The 22,031-nt window shown below is 45.1% G+C and overlaps 1 protein-coding gene across 19 annotated transcripts in view; it reads left to right on the forward strand.

Annotated features, from left to right (window-relative positions):
- Positions 1–22,031, forward strand: part of RGS6 (regulator of G protein signaling 6) — a 647,729-nt gene that overhangs the window by 476,873 nt on the left and 148,825 nt on the right. For 18 of the 19 annotated variants that reach the window (XM_073895513.1, XM_073895514.1, XM_073895509.1 and 15 more), the window contains 4 exons: positions 682–763; positions 2,769–2,843; positions 4,488–4,586; positions 5,675–5,736. In XM_073895513.1, the coding sequence (XP_073751614.1) occupies positions 682–763; positions 2,769–2,843; positions 4,488–4,586; positions 5,675–5,736 (318 nt within the window). The remainder of the gene's footprint in view (positions 1–681; positions 764–2,768; positions 2,844–4,487; positions 4,587–5,674; positions 5,737–22,031) is intronic. The other variant, XM_073895505.1, reaches the window with a different exon arrangement.

Here is a 22,031-nt window from a genome sequence, read left to right on the forward strand (position 1 = left end):
ACAATTAATCTGTTACTTTTTACTTAGAAAGGTGATATGAAGTAATATAGGCCTTAAAAAAAAAAAAAAACTCTTATCTATTTACTGATCAGACCATAAAGAATCTGTCTTTGTCACCTGTAATTTACCTCCTGCAGTTTGTACCTCCCCCAGCTGAGGCCAGTGATATTTGCCTTCTGGATCTTGTCACATGTTAGGGCTATTACTCTGCTTTTAGAAAGCTAGATGCTTTAAGTGACTTTTAAAACATGCAATTGCAGTATTTTGAAGACATTTCTATTAACTGAATCTAAAGCAAACTCTCAAATTTGAGGATGAAACACTGCAAGCCCATGGTTATATTCTTTCCTATAATTTGAATACGCAGGGTCCACTTTGATGGGGGCATGTCCATGGATAATTCAGTTCTGAATAATATCAATCTTAATCATTCACATAAACAGTTGGATTCTGGTTCTCTCCTTAGGCCCACAATGTTCAGTCCACATCTATGATGATTTGCAGTCCAGCCTAAAACAAGTACTCTTCCCACGTGTGGACTTCTTAAGGTTCTCTTGAGGGAATGGTCCACCCCTATGTTACAGCTCTGCAAAGAGGAGGGACCACACAGATGCCAATAGCCCTGTGTGCACTAAGCTCCTAGAAACAGGAGCCTCTGATTTCCTTTCTTCATTCTTTCAGGATAGATCGGAAAAAGGACAAGACGGAAAGGAAAATTTTGGATAGTCAAGAACGGGCCTTTTGGGATGTGCACAGGCCAGTGGTGAGAAAGCTGTGCTTGTTTCTCTATGTTTTTGTTTTGTTTTGTTTTGTTTCCCTCTTCCTTCACTTGAAAGAAAAGACTGTCTTTAGCCACCAGGTGTCTCATTCTTTAAAATTAAAGAGCATTGCTAAACTTTGTGAAATTGGTTTTGACATTCAGTCGATATAATCTCGGTAGATTGTCTGGAATGTATGTCAGTTCCAGCTTTTAAGACTTATTCATCCATGAAAATATGGACTTGGAAAAGGAGAACCGTGGGAATTCCCCCTGGGACCTCTGGGCCCCAGAAGTTTACAGCCCCAAAATAAGCAGTTTCTGGGGGTTTTTTTAAAATATATTTGGGTGTTCCCAAATTGGGTGCATAAATATTTACAGTTGTTAGAACTTCTTGTTAGATTGTCCCCTTTATTATGATACAGTGCCCTTCTTCACCTCTCGTTTGACTTTGGTTTTAAGTCTAGTTGTCTGATATCAGTATAGCTAAATCTGGCTTTCTTTTGATATCCATTTGCATGATAGATGTTTCTCCATCCCCTCACTTTCAATAAGCAGTTTCCATTTCTACTGTCACTCGACTCTAAATTGTAGAATGATCTTCCTCAAATGCGGCCCATTGTCAGTATTCACGGTAGTTACGTTCTGCAAAGTAGCCATGCACACTGAATTAGCCAATGCTGAGCCATTATCCAGGGAGACATACAGGGTTAGGTTTCCGTGAGCCTCTGGTCACAGTCTTTTCAACTAATCGATAGGTAACCATGTCTAAAGCCTGTTTCTGTTTAAAGACATCTTATTTAAAGTATGTTCTTGATTTATGAATACTTAATTCAGGGCCACCAGTGTTCTCTGCCTGACACACCTGTGTTCTCTGTCACGCACCCCACAGCCCTCTTGCACATAGGAACACTAGACGGCACATCACACTATGCTCGGGGGCCATGTTAAACAGCAAAACCAACAAAAAGCACAGAACTGTGGAAAAGGTGGGCCTAAATAGACCGTCAAAAGGACATTTGTTTACAGTAAGAGATGAAACAAGAAGGCAGAGCCTCAGCTTAGTCAGCCTCCTTGGGAACACCACATCGGGCCGCTCATGATTTTTGCTGCTTTGCCCGTGTCCACAAATGATCACAAATGCACCACAAATAGGGACTTGGAGGTTATGAATAAAGTTTAGTTCATAGGTGAATTCACAAATACAAAATCCATGCATAATGAGGTTAGAAGTAATGAGTATTTCTAATTTCCTATGATTAAAACAAATCTTGCATTTTCCTCATGAAATGGAACTAGAATGGGGAACCTATGTCAGCCCTTCCTAAAAGCTGGTTAAAAGCAAAACCCAAAAAGTAATTCCCCAGTGTGATATTGGATTGTTGGTAGATGGTCGAGTAACATGTAGTAACAAAGGCTGTGGCTGAAACTATCTGGCCACTCTGAATAAGAAGTTTACTCTTGGGACGCCTGGGGGGCTCAGTCGGTGAAGCGTCTGCCTTTGGCTCAGGTCATGATCCCAGGGTCCTGGGATCGAGTCCCGCATCTGGCGGGGAGCCTGCTTCTCCCTCGGTTCCTCCTCCCACTTGTGCTCACTCTCTCACTGTGTCTCTCTCTGTCAAATAAATAAAAATCTTTAAAAAAAAAAAGTTTACTCTTATAAACTATACACTCTACCCTCTACATGTCACCCCTAGATAGTGGGAGGTAGGCTTTGATATTTCATATGGGGACTCCGTGCAGGAACACATACTGAAGACAAAACATCTTTGTATCAAAAACTAATGATGTAATGTATGGTGATTAACATAACAATAAAAAAATTTAAAAAAAGATAATACCCCCCCCAAAAAAAAATCTTTGTAAAAGGAATTGTAAATGGCCAAGTGGAGATAATCATGTAATATCTGTAATGGGAATGACAAAGACTGGGTCTGGTGGTGTCGCTTGGGTCACACTGGAAGGTGTGATTTTCACTTAGCAGTTTATATAATGATTTTTTTTTTCTCAGCCAGGGTGTGTGAACACAACAGAAATGGATATCAGAAAATGCCGGCGTCTGAAGAACCCACAAAAGGTTAAAAAGGTTCGCTAGTTTAGCTGAATTAAAAATTCTTGATGCAAATAGCCTTTCTGTTTCTGGTACTGTTCAAACAGTTGTTTGCTATTTGTTAATTCTACCCCGTTTTGTCCTTTGAAACAATTTCATTCATTCATTCTACAAATATTTGTGGAGTGGCCGATGTGTACTTGGCACCGTTCTTGCTGCTGAAATACAGTGATGAGTCGTCACAAAGCCCACAACTGGGGTGGGGGGAGGCGAACCCCCAGGCAGTTAGGAGGGCTGTGTGAGGGAAGTGCTGGATGGCACCAGGGGGCCAGGAGGGGACACCAGACCGGGAGCTTCCTGAGGGCTTCCAAAGCAGGCTCAAGTGTGCTGAGGTGTGCAGGGTAAATAGCAATTGGAGGAAAAGAAACTAAAGGAACAAAAAGTATCCAAGTCCCATGGGTGAAGGTGAGCTTAGTACTTTGAAAGTCTTTTATGTATCTAGATCAACCAAATTCACATCACGATCATACCCAACTGTGAATGTGCCAACCGTCATTTATTTGTGTTTCACTCTCCTGGAAGGGGCAATGGCATGACATACTCAAGGGTGCCACACTCAGCCTGCCCCACAACTGGTATATCCCAACCTCACCATGACACCAAGGACCATATTGTGGGAGAACATGTCTGTCCCCCATACTATTAATTTCAAGAGGTTAGAGATGAGCCCTCAGACATTCCTATTTCTTGTAATGACCAATGCTCTCATTTTTTCAAACACACATACACACGACATGATATATATATATCAACTTCTTGAATCTACTTACATATTTTATTCTTTACTGAAATAGTTATGCCCTTGTAGGTATTAGACTTTATGACGTTAGTCTTAAAACATCCTCAGTTAATCTTTAAGGGCCCCCTAATTCTAATATTCCAGAATTTCATGGGGCTCACATCCTCTCTATCTGAGCCCCTCTTGACTTTATAGATTTCAGCTATACATTATATAGCCTTTGGGGTTTCATTTCATTCTCAAAGCAAAGATTGTCTTTCATCTGTCTCCAGCACAAGGAAACTGCTTAATAAGAAGCCATAGCATGAGGAGAAACTGAGGCCAGAAAGCTGGCTGAAAAAGAAAGAATCTGAAACCCTGCCATCGCAAATTTGTACCAGATGGGCATTGTCATCTGCTGGGGAAGAGAAAATCTAGAGAGGATCTTTCGTGCCTAACTTTCAACAGTTGTTCTTGAACTTTCTTGTGCCTCAGAATCACCTGGGCCATTTGATAAAAGTGCAGGTTCCCAAACCCCACCCACAAAGACTCTGATTCAGTAGGTCGGGGGTGGGGCTCAGCAATGTGCATCTTTACCAAGTACCCCCAGATGATTCTTTGTGGATGGTCTAGGACCATATTTGGAGACACGCTGATATTCAAGAGACTGTTGCAGCTTAGTGAGAGGAAAGGTCTTCTAACAGTGGTAGCCCAAAGATGGGACAAGCTGCCTCAAGAGGAAGAGGTCCCCTCACTGTAGAAATTTGCACAGAGGCTGATCACTTATTGTCAGGATGTCACCAAGGGGATTGGAAGCATCAAAAGAGCTCTTGCAGTGCCTGCCCCTAAAGCGCCCTGCAACTCTGAGGGTGCATGATTCTATCTTGTTGCTTCTTCTCTAGTCAGTGTATGGCGTGACTGAAGAGTCCCAGTCGCAAAGCCCCGTGCACATACCCAGTCAGCCAATCAGGAAAACTACAAAAGAGGACATCCGGAAACAGGTGAATGAATTGACTACCGCACTCCCAGGAGGAGACGTGGCCAGTTTGAAAACCCTTTGAATGTTCACCTCTGAAGGCTGAGTGAGCTTTGAGTTCCTGGAAACCACAGTGGAACCCAGCTGTGGATGACTTGAACCTCTGAGTGCTGTGTGCGAACAACCCATGGAAGCTTGAGAGGAAAAAGTCTGCACCAAGTTCCCCCAGCAGTTATTAGAGAAGGACGTAGAGGAGTTATCCCAATGCTTCGGGGTGACTGCTGTAGGTGGGGTTCCCACAGAATGCTGTGGGGGCTGAAGGGGGGAGGGATGGATGTCATGGAGTCCTTAAAATTGTAATGCACTTACAGAGTAAGCCAGCTCAGAACCACCGACTTTATTGCTGTGATTCAAAAGGCAAGTTTACAAATAAAGAAAGCCCCACTCTCAGTGCCAATTCAGCATTATTTGGTTCAATGTTTTCTTCCTTCATGATGAGAAGCTAACTGGTCAACCCAGGTCAGCAGCTAATGGCTAATTACATTACTCCTTTCTAGGATTCACGGGCAATGAAGTAACTTTAGGATCTTTACATTATGTTTTCTTGGCTTCTTGGGGGAAACCCAAAAGTGCCTGCCCTTGACAAGTTTATTTGTGGTGGGGAAGAGGAAACAGATGTATGTGAAGTAGCTATTTCATGATCTAGTCGAGTACACCAAGCATATGGTGGGTATGATGTAGGTGTGAAGGGAGTGCAGAGGGCAATCACTGGAAATTAGTCCAAACAGATATTTACAGTGCCTATAAAGTGTTGCTAAGCTTTGTAGGATGTATACCACTGCCTTTAAGTTTGCAATCACTTTTTGGAGTCGAGACCTAGGCTACAACACAGTGCAGAATATTAGCATAGGCTAAATTGTAGAGTGTGATTCCTGAGTGTGGTGGGAATTTCCAGAAGGGCAAATGATTGTTGGAATGCAAAGCTGGAGGGTTGGCAAAGGCTGGCCAGAGGAGCTGTTTGGCTATTGATGGAAAAACAAGGTTTGGGTTCATGGGGTGAAGGGGGAAAAAAATCAAGTTTGGTCTTAACACCTCTGTTCTATCTTTCCCCAGATAACATTTTTGAATGCACAGATTGACAGACATTGTTTAAAAATGTCCAAAGTGGCTGAAAGGTATGTTTCCCCTCCATAATATTACTGTTTTCTTCTAATTTAACAAAGGAGAAATGTTACAGGGTCATGGCTAACAAGGATGCACCACACCAAGAGGCAGACCATAGTCATTTCTTAAACTGATAAGTGAAAAAACACCACAGGCCCTGTGCAAGTACAGCCAAGACAGCAGACCTCCCTTGAATGATGTCAAGAAATGTTTTGTGGCTGAAGCTTTCCAGGGGGTGGCCACAGGACCTTGTCAATCCTTGTCAATCCAGGAGGAATGTCTGTAAAAGCTACGTAATGCACTTTTGCCCTCAGCCTCTTGATTCATTCAAATGGAATTGCTCCCTTTTCAGCTATGAAATGCCCAGATTCACTTTGTAGGGGAAAAAAATGTTGTGTGCCCTTTGAGGTGCTGGCCACGCAAATAGGAGGGGGCCGGGCCATGAGGAGGCGTTCCACCTGCACACACCATTGTGTGTGCACACAGAACCGCATCAAATCAACTGTAAAGAAAATATTTGGCCCCTCCAGCCTGGCTTCCTCAGGAGCATTTGTGCCACAGTCTGCACCTGTAGCTGGTTCCACTCCCATTCCATTAACTCAGGGGAAACTCCATTTTGTCAACTAAATGGTCTGTTTTCCAATCCTCAGTGAAGAGGAGAGACCACCTGGGGAATCCGTGATGGAATAAATATGATCGGACAGTCCCACACTGAACATTTGTTCGTCCATATGCTACTGTTTAAGAGATGACCAGTATCTGAGGGATCAAGGGCTTAAGCTGGGTCTTAGCATTTACTGGATATCGGCGTAAAGTGGGTTCTTTAAGCCCCGCTCACACAGAGGGCTGGCTGTGTGTTCAACCTGTGAGCCTTTCCCTGCTGGCCCCCAGGTTGATCTGCATATTCTTTCTAGATAAATAACAACAAATCAAGGTTAAGAAAAATCCCACTCCCAAACCCAAAACCCTGAATGAGCACCCTGTGTTCAGGGGGCCAAGGACATCTATGGATTTGGGCTGGCATCTCTAGTCCAAGACTCATTGGTAATGTTGCTATTGACATCCTGGACAGTCCTGTGCATTTTAGGATAGCAGCATCCCCGACTTCTGCCTACTAGATGCCAAAACCCACCTCACAGTCATGACAACCAAAAATGTCTTCAGACATCACCAAACATTCCCTGGGCAGGACCAGGCAGGAGGCAAAATCACCCCTTGTAAGAATCACCGAGATTCCCATTTTCTCCAATGCAAGCACTCTGGAAGGTGGCCGGAGGCTGGCGCTCAGCTCACCCTTCCACAGGGATTGCTGTGGAGTCGGGGCTGCAGCTGACTCTTCGAGCCCTGGAGCCGCCTCCCCCCAACTGTCGTGACATGTTGGTACTTCCCAAGTACCAGGCTCTAAAATTGCTTTTCTGATCTCACTGCAGTTGCCTTTGTCCCAGAGAGTGCCCGTGTGTGAGGTGGCAGGGTGACCTTGCTTGCATTGGTGCCAAGCCTGTAAGGGCCTCTGAGCTTCTGTCTCTGTCAGAGAGGGACAGGGATGGCTGTCCTCATGTGCCAGTCACACCTGGCCTTTGCAGGGCACATGAGACTTTGCAGTCCTAGGAGAGCATGTGTGTTTGGGGTGGAGGGGAGCGCGGTACAGGGAGCATCTCTCCTTGGGTCAAGTGGCTTAGGTCCCATGGTTTTGAGAAGGACAGTCCAGGCAGGGAGGGGTTCAGAATAGGGTTTCCCAAACCCTAGCTCTGGGGATTTGGATTCAGGGACTCCAGGTAGATCCAGAGGAGCCCACATTTTGAATAATCTGCAGGTGGACTGAGCAGGTCTCCAAGGATTTGGGGAAGCCACTGCCTAGCCCTCACCGATGTGAGAGCTCACAGGAGAAGGGGCACTGAGCTTTGTCCGCTCTCTGGGGAGATGGGGAAAGAGCCTGAACCAGTCAGCCTGAGGGAAGCCCACTGACTACTGGCAGGTGTGCTGGGGCCTGAGGCTGGCCCAGGAGACAGTCCAGGTGGGGCGGGGAGCCTGGCCAGGCCTGGTGTGTGTTTGCTTACTGCTGTCAGGGAGAGCCCCACCTGGGGGCATCTCTTTATACTTGAGAGACTGCTCGGCTGACGCCAGAAAGATGATTCCAACCAGCCACTCCTCACTCCCAGCTCGAAGCTTCGGGAGTCTCAGCCCAGCAGAGACTGGATTTTATTCCTGGCAGCAATAACTGGCAACTTTTCAACGTGACACAAGGGTTTTTCGTTAGAACCACAAGGAAACTCCCGGATAGAGAGGAGACAGGTGTAAGCAGGAGATAAAGCAGCCTGGAGCCTTGGCCTTTAGTGGCTCCGCATGGGGCGGGGACAAGGAGGGGGTGTTGGCAGCTAGCCTTGGGCGCCACCGCCCCGCTCCCCAAAGCTGAAAGCTGAGCTGCCTCAGGTGGGCGCACGCAGCCCCGTGGCGGGGCTGCTCTCCCTGGGCCTGCGGCAGGTGATGGGTGGTAATTAGCCATCAGGCAAAGGACCTCATCCCCCTGAGAACAGGTGCATGTCACGCAGTTCCCTGACAGCTGATGTTGGGGAGAGGCGTGAGGGCTGGTGATGGGTGATGGGTTGGCTCAGGGTTGTGGTCAAGGGTTCTGGCCAACACCCAGCCAGGAAGGGAATAAGGACACTTGTCTACTGAAGGAGCAGAGCCGAGCGATTTAGGGGATGGGTGTAGAGCCAGCCATCAGGGCTGGGATCCTGCCTCTGCCATTTTCTAACTGTGTGACCTTGGGCAGGTTGCTTTATCTCTCTGTGCCTCTGTTCTACTTCTTTAAAGGAGAGAGAGCAGGAGCACTTAACTTACAGGGTTAATGAGTTCGTCCATGACATGAGCTTCATCCAGTCCTTGGCACTTACTACACATGCAATGAATATGAGCCATTATTTTTTTCATTTCCCCCTGTGGTGCTTAATGGTGTCTTGGAAAGGAGCAGACTTCAGGTACATGGAACGGAATGAACTGGGTGTATGGTGTTCAGAGGAACCAACAAAGGGTAAGCCAAGGAGTGAAGCTGGTCCTGCAGATGGCAGCTTTGAGTGAATGCAATTCTTCCACCCTGTCTCTTTTCAGTCTGCTGCACAGAGAGCCCTGCAGGCTGCCCATGAAGGCTGCCTCTGCAGTCCATGTCTCTGTGTCAGCACCACTAATCTGGCATCTTTGAGGAAGGAAGGGCCATATGGGAAGAGTTTGGTTCTTCTGCCCAGATCTTCTTGGGTCATCCTGGTTTCGACTGCGCTGTCCCATTGTCACCATGAGTGGCTAAAGGCCAACATCATGGCAACCAAAGTCCATTTCCCAGCATTCGCTGCCTTTTGCACCTGGAAGCAATACAAAGTCCTGTCTAAGATGTTACCCGATTTTTGCTTCAGATAGTATGGTCCCCGCACACACAAATGAATCTCTCAGATAAATAACATTTAACACCTTAAGCCTTTTATCTTAACTATTTTAAATGAGAATCTTTCTTTTTTTTCTTTTTTTTTTTTTAAAGATTGATTGATTTAGTAGAGAGAGAGAAGGGAGGAGGGGCAGAGAGGGAGAGAGAAACACCAAGCCGACTCTGCGCTGAGCACGGAGCCCGACACGGGGCTCAATCTCACGACCCTGAGATCACGACCTGAGCCAAAACCAAGAGTCGCATGCCCAACTGACTGCGCCACCCAGGTGCCCCCACACGAGAATCTTTCTTAAGTATGGTTCATGCACTTGCCTTCTTAAAGAAAGGACTTATTTCAGTTAATTTTCCCGGATGACTTTTATACTGTGCTTTAAATCCACCAGTGATCAGGGTCTTAGGAAGTCCCACAAACTGCTTCCCTTTCCCTAAACAGCCCAGACCATTACAACCTTTGAGTCTCTGTTTCTGCTTTTTAGTTGTTTGGTTGTTGGGTTTTTTTCTTGTTCCTGGTCAACAATCTGCAGCAGACCAGGTGCTTCAGTTAGATACCGATGAGTAACAACTGACCTCAAAACCTAGTGGCTTCAAACAGCAGGCATTTGCTACTGCCCATATGATTACGTGCCAACCAGCCGGCTCCACTGGGCTTGGGCTTGTGTCTGTGTGCAGCCATGGACCGGGGAGGCAGCTCCGTGAACTTGGCTGGGCTCTCTCACACGCTTGGCTCCAGCTGGTTTAGCATGACCTCAGCTGGAATACTGGGCTCTTCCTCACATAGTCTCTCATCCTCCAGCCAGTTTGACCTTGCTCACGTGGGAATAGCAGAATTCCAGGAGAGAGAGTAGAAGCAGGCAAAGCCTCCTGAGGCTTGGAACTGACACTCTGTCATTTCTGCTATATTTTATTGGCTAACACGTCACAAGCCCAGACCAGATTCATGGGTTGGAGAAAGAGACTCATTTTTAAATTGATCTACCATACCAGGAAATCAGATGACCAAGTCCCTTAGCCTTGGTCCTAAAGCAAGAGTAAAGAGTGTTCTCCGAGGGGTGTGCTCTTCTGAATTCAGATTATGAGCCTCGAGGCATAGGTTTTATGTCATTGTAGACTGCTCAGAGGCCCTTTTGGTCATCTATCTCACCTGTGTTCCCTCAATAGTTGAGATTGCCAAATAATTGAGGTCTTACTGTCCTTTGCCAGGGTCCTCAATGGAGTCCCTTGTTTATTCACCCAAGCTTTACAGCACTTGACAAATCAATTTGGGAATGCAAAACTGCATACATTTTAGTTCCAAGTGGTCTGAAAAGTCTCTACATTTTGCAGGGTTTCTGCAGAGATTTCTCCCTACTCGCAGTGGCACTGAGTTATGCGCAGTCACTGCAAGAGTCACACCACACTGCCCCACTCAGTTGTCTCATTCCCTATCTGCCTGTGTACTTGGGCTGTCCTTACCCAGTCCCTGGGAGCCATTGTGCATCACAGCTGACTGCTGAATTGATTTTTTACATCATCTTGCTTGCCCATCTCGGGATCGCGGCTGCTCTCTGAAATTGGATGCTGGTTCCTTCTCTGCCTCCCAACCCTCCATGATCATGAAATGTAATTAACGAAATGAGATAAGACAGCAAGGGGCTGGATACCCTAAGGGTTATTAAAAACCTGCTAGGGTGATGGAAGTCCATGAACTTAATGTTTAATGATAGTTTCGGGGAAGGAAGAAAGGGGCCGAAGAAGTCATTACAACTTTGCTTTTATGTGATTCCAGACACTGTGGGCTCCTTGCTTCTTCTTTCTCCCAGCCCACCTTAGGGGACAGAGAAGGAAAGATCAGAGGCAACGTGATAGCCAGGGTGATTGTATCCAGACCAAAACCTAGAAGGGCTGAGATCCCTGGCCTGGCATATGCTCTTCTTGCTGAGGGGCTAAATTCACCCTCACGTCCCTTCACCCGTCCCACTCTTCTCCGTGGAATGTATCTTCTCTTGGTGACCCACAATTTAGGAGTTCTCTACAGTCTCTCTTTTCCTCACCTCCAACGTGAAAAAAAAACTAGATGAATGAATGAATGGATGGGAGCCAAAGGTTCCTCTTCCTTCTCTGCAGTATTGCTTGCTCTCCTTTCCCTCTCTAGCCAGAGCCTCTTTCTGTCCTGGTTCCCTTTAGTGAGTCGAGTCTAGCAAACCACACATGCAGTGCAAGGGGCTGCAAACACACTCTCCTAGTCACCTTTTCCACATTCAGTTTCCAGGTTTCCTCCCCATTTAGAGGCCCCGATTTTCTAATAAGTGTTGTAGCGCATTTGTATTATATTTCTAAAGTAGGAATGATGGTCATTGTCCCACAATGCTTTACACTCCATGCCTTGTTGTCCCACAGCTGCAGGCCATCCCTCACTGTCCGTCTCCCCAGACTTTGTGTCTCCATCTTCTCCCACACCTGCTCTGTGGACCACACTCCATATGTGTGCGTCACTCTAAGGGTCCCTTCCAGGCACCCCTCAACCCATCACTTCTTCTTCCAACTCGCCTGTCTTACTTTTTTTGCCATATTCTATACAATTTATAGCAAAACTGTGTATTTTTTGTTAAGGGAGAGAGGATGAATTCTAAAACTTTTCTCTCAGATTTTTTTAAGTGGTTGGACTAGAAGTTTTCTAAATTCACTTTTGTTATTTCTCTCCTCTCTAGGTTTATCAAAGGTAGAACCTAATTAACAATCTATATTAATAACCCCCTATTATATATATACAGTTAGTTGACCCTTGAACAACATGAGTTTGAACTCCACTTATACAGGGATTGTTTTCAATAAATACAGTACAGTACTATAAATGCATCTTCTCTTATGATTTTCTTAATAACATTTTCTTTGCTCTGCTTACAACACATCATACATATAACATACAAAATATGCATTGTTTATATTATCAGTAAGGTTTTGGTCAACATTGGCTATTTGCAGTTAAGTTTTGGGGGAGTCAAAATTTGCATGGATTTTTAACTGCACGGGGGCTCAGTGCCCCAACCCCCATGTTGTTCATGTTGTTCATGTTGTTCAAGGGTCAACTATAAGATCTATAACATATATATGTCATATATATGAGCCCCCATATATAAAATATGTGTGTGTGTGTGTGTGTGTATATAAATATATAAAATAACCCATGACTACTGGTCACAGTTGTTAGAAGCCATGACTTTGCTATTAGCTCGGTGTGAGCATCATCCTGTGAGCCAGAGAGCTATTCACTATTTCATGGCACTAGTAGGTACTAAATAATGTTAACTGAATGACTGACCATGGGCTCCACCCTTGGCAGCCAGGTGGTGAATTTCTGCCCCTTTCTACAAGGAAATGGAAAAGACTATGGGGATAAATTGGCCAGCTCCATACTCACCCGAGAACCAGTTCAAAGCACCTGATGTTGATGGGTAGCACATTTGCTAATGGTTGGTGTGTCAGGATCTTCTACTAATGTGAGAATTTGGCCTTTGATAATGACACCATCTACTAATCAGAAGGAGGCAGAGATAAGGAGACAAGGATGTTAAAACTGGTCAATGAGAAATCATGCTCCTAATGGACTTCCTCCGGATTTCCTGTATTTATTTTATCTTTTCCATTTCCTCCTGTATTAGTCAGCTCAGGTGGCCATAACAAAATACCACAGACTGGGTGACATAAACAACAGACATTTATTTTCTCACAATCCTGGAGGTTGGAAGTCTATGATCGAGGTGCCAGCAGGGCTGGTTTCTGGTGGGGCCTCTCCTCCTGGCTAGCAGATGGCCTCCTGCTTGGTGTGTCCTCACGTGGCCTTTCCTCTGTGCACACACACAGGAGAGAGTGCTCTGGTGTCTCTTCCTGTCTTTATGACCAAAGTCCTATCAAATCTGGTCTCCACCCCATGATCTCACTTAACCTTAATGACCTCCTTAAAGGCCCTATCTTCAAAACAGTCACACTGCAGGGTTAGAGCTTCAACATATGAAATTTTGGTGGGAGGGGGGACACAATTCAGTCTGTAACACCTCGCAATTCTGCTTGGGTGCCACCCACCCCCAACGATCTGTGGACATTGTTACATGTGTGCTGTTATGCGGCAACTGTCTGCCAAGCTCTTTCCATGCCTCTCTGTTCTCTCTCTGTGCTCTCCCTGTCCTCTCTCAAGTTTCCTGTAGTCATTGATGTTGACTTTGCACTCAAACAGGACTGCTACCTCCCACATTGCCTACTGGCCCATTTCATTGTCTGTGTGTGTCTCCAGGAGACTCTGATATCTTGTCTGTGCCCTGCAAGGAAGTACATGTTCTGGGGGAGAGGAAGCCTCTCTGGCTAATGCTACAAAGGGCTGCCTCCATGAACTCCCCTTCACATTCCCATCATGTTCATCCTTCTTTCAATTCTACTGCTTTGTTGCCAGGCAATAGAACCCCAGCCTGAACTCAGTTCCGCTGAAGGAGCATGTGCTCACCCACAGGCTACAAGGAAGAGCTGCAGAGTTGAGCTCAGGGAAGGCCGGCAATACCCCTAGGCTCAAGAACAGCTGGAGCTGGGGTGCACCCGGGTGGCTCAGTCAGTTGAGTGAATGACTCTTGATCTCGGTTCGGGTCTTGATCTCAGAGTCGCGAGTTCGAGCCCCATGTTGGGCTCCACGCTGGGCGTGGAGCCTACTTAAAAAAAAAAAAAAAATGCTGGCGCCAGGGCCCCAAACATTCCCAAGGCTTCTTCTTCATCTCTTGTCCTGTTCCACTTTCCATGTTGACCTCATCCTCTTTCATCACAGACAGGTGTTAGGAAACAGGACTGCCTCCAGCCCCTGAACTTTGTAACTGCAGTTTCTACACTTGAAGCTAGAGAAAGAGGGTAGCAACCCAGCCTGGGTCAGTAAGGTATCCATTCCTGGACGGATCAACTGTGGCCGGAAGCAGGGCTTATAAGCACTTGGCAGCCCCTAAAGAAGCCCTGGGTACATGTTGGGGTGAAACTCCCAGGAGATGGGTGAGACTGAGCAAGAACGCAGAGACATCTTCTGGGCTAGTTCACCCATTCTGGAGGGCTTCTCACCACCCAGGATCCCTAGCTGCTTCACTCAGACCCCAAGAGACACAGCACAAGGGTCAACCCAACCAAGTACACTCACTATATTCCTAGATAACATTTCTGTCTCCATTTGTACCTCTTTTCACACCTGAGAAATGGCATTGCGCAGCCTAGATGCAGACCCTCGTACAAGATGCCTTGTACTCTCTCTGCGTGAAGCTTAGGTCTTATCCTAGGCAACCAGCCCATTGTTCCTTTCCTCTGTATCCCACTTTGGAAGTGTTAGCTCCTAAGTAAGACACCTCCAGCCCAGATGAGCAAGGGCAAGGTGAGCGGTGCTTGCTTTCACGCCACCCCTTGTGCTGTTTCTGGCCAGTCTCGTGGTGTTGAGATTAGGGGAGAGGCGATCCTCTTCCATCTCTTCCTAGGGTGGGGTATTCTTTCACCTTCCCTCAGTCCTCTGCCACCCTGATTATGGAGTTAACCTTCTCTGCCCCTCTCTCTGAGAAGGATCAGCCCCACAAAAGCTAGGAGAGGAGTTAAGGCAACAGACTACTAAGAGCCAAAGCCACTCACAGGAACCTCCAAGAGAAGGCACTTGGCTATCTCCTGTCTTTTCCATGAAGTGATGGCAAACAGGACACGGGTGAGCATAGATTCATGAAAACTGAGTTTATTTGCACAGGTTGTGACAATGACAATGCGATAAAACATGTTGCTGCCATTCTCAAAAAGTCCACGCAGGCCATGTACAAACCTTTTACCTACCACCACACCCTCCGTTAAGTGACTTCATTTTCCACCTTCTGCACAACTGCCTCTCAAATTACACCCGTGGAAGACAGAATAATAGTCCCTCAAAGATGCCCAGGTCCTAACCCCCAGACTCTGTAAAAGTGTCAGGTTACATGACAAAGGGGGATTACATCTGCAGATGGAATTAAGGTTACTAATCAGTTAACCTAACACAGGGGGATTACCCTGGATTATCCAAGTAGGCCCAGTGTAACCAGGAGGGTCCTTGTTGTAGACAAGGGAGGCAGAAGGGTCCGTGTCAGACTGACACAATGTGAACCAGCCTTGGCCAGGCACTGCTGGGTTTGAAGAGAGAAGGGGGCCAGGAGACAAGGAACATGGGACATCTCTACCAGGGGGAAAAGGCAAGGAAATGGATTCTCCCCTTGAGCCTCCAGAAGGAACTCAATCCTGCTGACACTTTGATTTTAGCCCCACAATGTCCATTTCAGACTTCTGACACTTAGAACGATAAGATAATACATTTGTCCTTTTTTAAGCCACCAAGTAGGTAGCAGTTTGTTATATAGCAGCCATAAGAAACTAATATACCATCCAATCTCTCTCTTCCTCTGAGAATCTCAAGATCTTCCTTTCTAAAATACCTCTAAAACTTTCCAAGTCTCAGGGCACCTGGGTGGCTCAGTTGGCTAAGTATCCAACTCTTGATTTCGGCTCAGGTCATGATCTCATGACCTGATGATGGTGATCTCATGATCTCAGTGTCATGAGATCGAGCCCTACTTTGGGCTCTTGGCTCAGTGGGGAGTCTGCTTGAGATTCTCTCTCTCCCTTTCCCTCTGCCCATCCCCTTTCCCTCCCTGTCTTAAAAAAAAAAAAAAATTCCAAGTCTCTTGCTTGATCAGAACGTCCTGGAATAGCCCTGTCTAATTCTGATGATTCAGTCAGTACATTCCACTTCTACCAATAAAATATTTCATGCAAAATGCACATGACCATACAATTTTTACTGTTTTCTTTACAAAGCCTCTTACCAACTTTATTCATGTAGCTATACTGTAACAAAATAGCTGTACCTCTTGCAATACAACAAATTTCCCTGCTGACCAAGGTTGCCCATCACTGGTGCTGGGTGACTGATTAGTGATCATCCTGATTTGAGCTCTGTTGCTTCGGTACAGACTGTCAGGCATTTCTGTAGGAAGTTCTTACCCCTCTCTTCACATGTTCTTCCACGCATATCTAGGGTCCCGTCTGAACCCTGTTCTGAGAAGGCACGACGTGGGGTGAGGCCATGGGAACACCTTCAGTCACAATAAATGCAGGTTACATAGTCCTATCTTGCGCTCTTAACTTCAGTGGTTACAAAATCACTCCTTGGGCTCTCAACTACTTCTCTTGAACCAACATCACCCATTAATCTTACCACCCCTCTCCACCCTCTGAAGGTATCCCCAAATTTCTCTAAAAGAAACCTGGCTGTGAGCCCTTGTTTCACTACAGCTTACATCCTCCTAGCTGCTCCCTGGCCCTGTAAGGCTGCTGCCTTGGGCTGGTCAGCACGACAGCTGTCTTCACTGGCAATGAATAACGGGCCACCAACAGGGAGGCTCCCCCAAGTGCTCAACTACTCAGAATTCTCACCCAGCCTCTCATGCACCTCCCCTGCCTCCTCTCATCCCAGGCACTCCTGCTGGGCTCCATCCAGGGACCTAGGGGTAGCGTGGTTGGTCAGACCTGCCTTCGCCAGATGAGGTGTGGCCATGTGGAATATCTCATAAAACAACCTGGAGAGACAGCTGGTACAACCTCCAGCCTGTCTTTACAGAAATCTGAGGAGGGGTAAGGAAGGCAGGGGAGGAAATTTTGTTTCTCCATCCCTATGTATCACTTGTGGGAAATCCATTTTTGGTTGAAAAAAATCCCCCATAACTTGAAATTAACTAGTTAGAAGACTCCCCCCTGCCACACACACACACCCTTTACCTTGGGCTCCTCGGGTAGAAGTCTTTGATTGGAGACTGGGGCCACCGGAGGCTGAGGTCATTGGAATGGCCAGGGGCAGACGTTCTGGGAAACAAAGGTGTCACCGCTAAGGAGAGCCCCATGGACTACATCCACCATCTTAAATTCTGAGAATTCTGTGGATGCCCAAGTACATCATAATCAGGAAAGTCCCAACACCTCATCATGACTCAGACACATCTCACCTGGCTCATTGTCCCTGAAAGAGAATTGAGGTTACCAGCTGCTGGTTAGTTTTCGTGCTGATCTGAATAAAGGAGTCAGGTAGGCAAGGGTGCCCTCTCCAGCCTCATGCCTGGATTCTTTCACGTTACCTGCAGTGGGTTGAATAGTGGCCCTCAAAAGGGTATGTGCAAGTCCTAATCCAAGGGAACTGTGAATGTGACCTTATCTGGGAAAAGAGTCTTTGCAAATGTAAATTAAGGATCTTGAGATGAAATCACCCTGGATTATTCTGGCGAACCCTAAATCCAGTGACAAGAGAGAGAAGGGAAGGAAGCCCAGATCCAGAGGAGAAGTCATGTGAGGACAGAGGCAGAGATTGGAGTTACACATCCACAAGCCAAGGACTGCCTGGAGCCACCCGAAGCTGGAGGAGGCAAGGAAGGATTCTTCCCCTCAAGTCCCCAGAGGGAGCATAGGCCTGCTGATAGCTTGATTTCAGAATTCTAGTTTCCAGAAGTAAGAGAGAGTAGACTTCTATCATTTTAAGCCACCAATTAGTGGTCGTTTGTTAACAGCAGCCCTAGGAAACTATTACGTGCCTCAATGTGCAACCAATTTCTCTCAAAAAGAATAGAATTATCCCAAGTGGCAAAGGGAGGGCTCCCTGTGAAGCTGTCACAGCACCCTTCCTGCCACAGTGCTGCCCCCAGAGCCTTAAGATGCCACAAAGCTCTTAGGGGTGAAGGCTTGTCTGGGCACACTGCCTGCCTTGTGCTCCAACAGGGACAACATGCCTCCACCGCACATGGTGATTGCAATCACATATCTACGTGTATAGAAGATTTGGAAGATTCTTTTGAAATGCTTTTCCATTTTTTCTCAAATGGTCCTGGGTGCTCAACGAGGCCATTATGTAACATGGGGAACTTGACAAAGATCACTTAAATGGTTCACCCAAGAATGAGAACCAAGGTTTTCCAACTTGGACCAATGCTCCTTCTACACCCCTGCTGGGCAACAGTGCACACCTGGGACAGCGAGGAGGCTGTGAGGTGATGGGAAGTCTGCAGTCATGTTTAAAACCCGAAAGTATCCTAGGCTCCTTCATTTTAATTGGATGAATAAAGTGTGTGTCCTGAGCTCCTCAGAAAATTAAAGAATTAGATGTGGTGCTTCTCAAACTTCGCTGTGCATATGAATCACCTGGGGAATCTGGTTAAAATGCAGTTTCTGATTCTTTAGGTCTGGGGTGGGACTTGAGATTCTGCATTTCTTACAAGCTCTCAGGTAATAACTGAGCTGCCGGTTTGTGGACCACACTTCTTGAGTGGCAATGAGATGTAGCTGCTGGCTAATTTCTTCACACTTACAGCAGTAATTAACCATGCTTGCCCTCTAATTCAGTAGTAAGAACTGTGGCTCTGAATTTATCATTTCAGGAGAGATTGATGACACTCAAGTTCGCAGTGCTTAGAGAAAAGTTTTATTGTGGATCGATAACCATAAAAATATTCATACCTTTTGGTCTAGTAATTCCACTTATGGGTGTTAATTCTAAATAAATAACCCCAAAAGATGGAAAAACCTATGTGAACAACAGTGTTCTACTACAGCATTATGTATACTAAAAAAATATATAAAATCTGTGTCTATTATAAAGGAAATTATTACATTAATTATAATAAATTCACTCAAGACAAAAGCAACATGTAAGTAAAGGAATAAAAATTATATGAATGACACGGGCAACAAATTAATGGATTAACCATTTCAACAGATTTTTCCCAGATTGAGAATCTATGGAATTAAAGTATAACCATGGGCCCCTATCTCTATTGTATTTTTTTAAAATTGGGTAGTGAAGACAAGGGTGATGTCCTTACAATTCTTATGCCTTTCTGTATTCCTGAAATATTTCAAAATTTAATTAAAAAAAAAAACCAAGATGTTGGGGACAGAATGAAGAACGTTATAACCTACATGTTAAGAGTGTCAGTATTATAACAAAGTGAGCCAGATTGCCCCCCAAAAAATTTGGTCTTGACTCTTGAAGGTACCAGAGACCATGGAGAGCAAGAATAAAGCATGGGCTAACCAAGAGGAAAGGGGAAAGTCTGTCTCTGGATCTTTGGATCCCTAGATACCTGCCCCACTAGAAAACTATCTCTCCCCAGTTTCTACCACCATAGAAGATGAGCAGTTTATTCTCCAGAGAAATTGAGTCACATCAGTTCAGAATTCAGGCACCTCTCATCATAAACGGCCAGGTGAAAACAGCAAATTAATTGAAGATCAACATACTGAACAGTGGGATCTTCCATCCCGTCTCTGCCTGGCTCTCAGCCCTCCAGGAGCTAGACGTATATGCCCACAGGCAAGAGCCTAGGAAACTACAACCTGTGGGCCAAGTCTACTCCACTCTACTGTTCTTGCAGATAAAGTTTTATTGGAACCCAGTCACGCACATTCATTCATGAATTATTTATGACTGCTTTTTGCTGCAACAGAAGAGCTGAGTAGTTGCAACAGACACCATCTGGCCTGTAAAACCTGAAATATTTACTGTGTCTTGCAGAAAACGTTTACTTACCCTTGCTCTAGAGAAAAATCAATGTCCCCCAAGGAAAGCCCCCAAATCCCTCATTTGGAGCTCTAGTGAAAAGTCTGGTGAAGCCCTGTCCACATACACACTGAGTTCTCCAAGCAGGTTTTAGTATTTTACTCTTACGCACAAGTGGATGTCCCGAGGTTTTCCAGACATTCAAGGGAAACCCCAATGTGATGCAGTATGATGCAAACAAAGAGCAAAAGGGACTTGGAGGAACCAAAAACTATTTAAAAAAAAAAAACAGAAAATAAAAATATGGAATTAATATCCTCAGAAATATTAATATCAACATCACCTGGGTGGCTCAGTCAGTTCAGTGTCCGACCCTTGATTTCGACTCAGGTCATGATCTCAGGGTCGTGGGATTGAACCCCGCCTCGGGCTTCGTGTTCAACAAGGAGTCTGCTTGAGATTCTCTCTCTCCCTCTCCCTCTGCTCCTCCCCCTCCACTCGCACTCTCTCTCTGTCTCTAAAATGAATAAATAAATCTTTTAAAAAAAGAAGAAATATTAATATCAGATATCAGAAGATATTTCATCCATACATCAAGAACTAGATCCTATGATAAACAAGAGTGAACTCTGGAAACTTAAGAAAGTGATAGCCCAAATTAAAAACATAAATAAATAACAAGATGGAAAGGACTGTCAAGCAAAAAGACAAAAAGATGAAAAATGGCAGGGCAAATTTAAGAAAATTAGATTACCAATCCAGAATGTCCAATGTTCAACTAGAAAGAATTATAGCAAGAGAAAACCAAGGAAATGACGGGTATGAAATTAGCAAAGAAGTAATACTTCTGGGAAATTTTTTTTAATCTCTTGCACCTTACACCCAGCACAGTAAATAAAAACAACCATCAAGGGCCAGGGTGAAATCTCAGGGCACTGCAACGATGAAGAGAAGGCTCTGTCTCTAGAGAGGAAAGACACTAAGCAAAAGAACAAGACTCAAACTGGATCCAGAATAAAACTGGATCAGCAGTAACACTGGATGCCAAAAAGCACAGTAGAGCATCACCCTCAGAACCCTGAAGGAAGATAATTTTTTCCCTGGGGTTCTGTGTCCAGCACTGTCAGCCAAGTATAAAGATAAAATAAAAATACGTTTAGCCCTGCAAGGACTTGAAATAGTTAGCCTTTATGCATCCTTTCTTAGGAAACGACTCAAGGAGTATTTCAACACAATCAGGGAGTAAAACCAGTAAACAGAGTGAAGTCCAGAAAAGCAAGGGCTCCACACGGAAGTGAATGACGTCCCAGGAGGGTGATTTTACATCAGGCATGTAGAGCCAACCGTCCAGACTGGAGCGAGAGGACTCAAGACTTTGAAGAGAGCACCTCTGGGAGACGGAGAGACAGAACTGAACAACGATTATGTAATGTCTTTAAGATGTGGAAAAATTATTGCTAGGCATTTTACATATTTGTTAGAAGGCTTGAAGAGGGTAGTATGCTACTTAGTGCTGCAGAAGACAATTTGTATCTAGTTTAATAATGTGGACAATAATAAATACTGATTTAACAGAAATTATTATATGTCTCTTAGGAGGATCATGGGAGGAGATGGGGGTGGGAGATTTGGGGACTGGTGAAGGGAAAGTTAAATCCTCATCTAAAATTGATAATCAAGAACAACTATAAAAACCAAATTTAGAAATATACAGGTAAGTGCTAAAGGAAACAGAAGGGTAGAAAATATAATAAGTCTCTGTGAGAAGGGATAGGAGAAAAAAAAATCTCTATTTTTTTTTTGCTAAAATTGTTGTTTTTGTGTGTGTGAAATCATTTAGTACTATGTTATTGTTTTAAAAAAATTATGTGGCCGTTTAAATTATAACTGATAAAACTAAGTCGCTCTGTGGAATAATGCTTATAATGCATTACCTCCTTTTGGTCTATCAGGATTTTAGTCTTTGTAATAAGGAAGTCTCCCAGGTAGGAACACTTGGCTGGCAGCCTGGAGGGCTTCTAGTGTCCTTGGTGTGACCCGGACGCCCTGAGATCCGTAGTCTCTGTGAGAGGGTGATACACAAGCAGGTTTGGACTTGTGTATCAGTCAGGCTAGCGCAGCCAGGAACGGATGCACCAGGGTTCAGGTAAAGAGTAAAGTGGGGAGAAGATATAAAATGCCTACATAACTATGACTGCATGATGCAAAAATGATGCATTCGTCATGAGAAGGAAACAGTTGGATTTGTCCCAGAATTGGGAGTAAAGGTGTTTTCCCTTTAACTTAGAATTATATAAAGACAGAATGTTTGTGTAAAAGGG

This window comes from Callorhinus ursinus, unplaced genomic scaffold, assembly GCF_003265705.2.
Source record: "Callorhinus ursinus isolate GAN/ISIS: 27379988/994484 unplaced genomic scaffold, GSC_fseal_2.0 scaffold8, whole genome shotgun sequence".
NCBI lineage: Eukaryota > Metazoa > Chordata > Mammalia > Carnivora > Otariidae > Callorhinus > Callorhinus ursinus.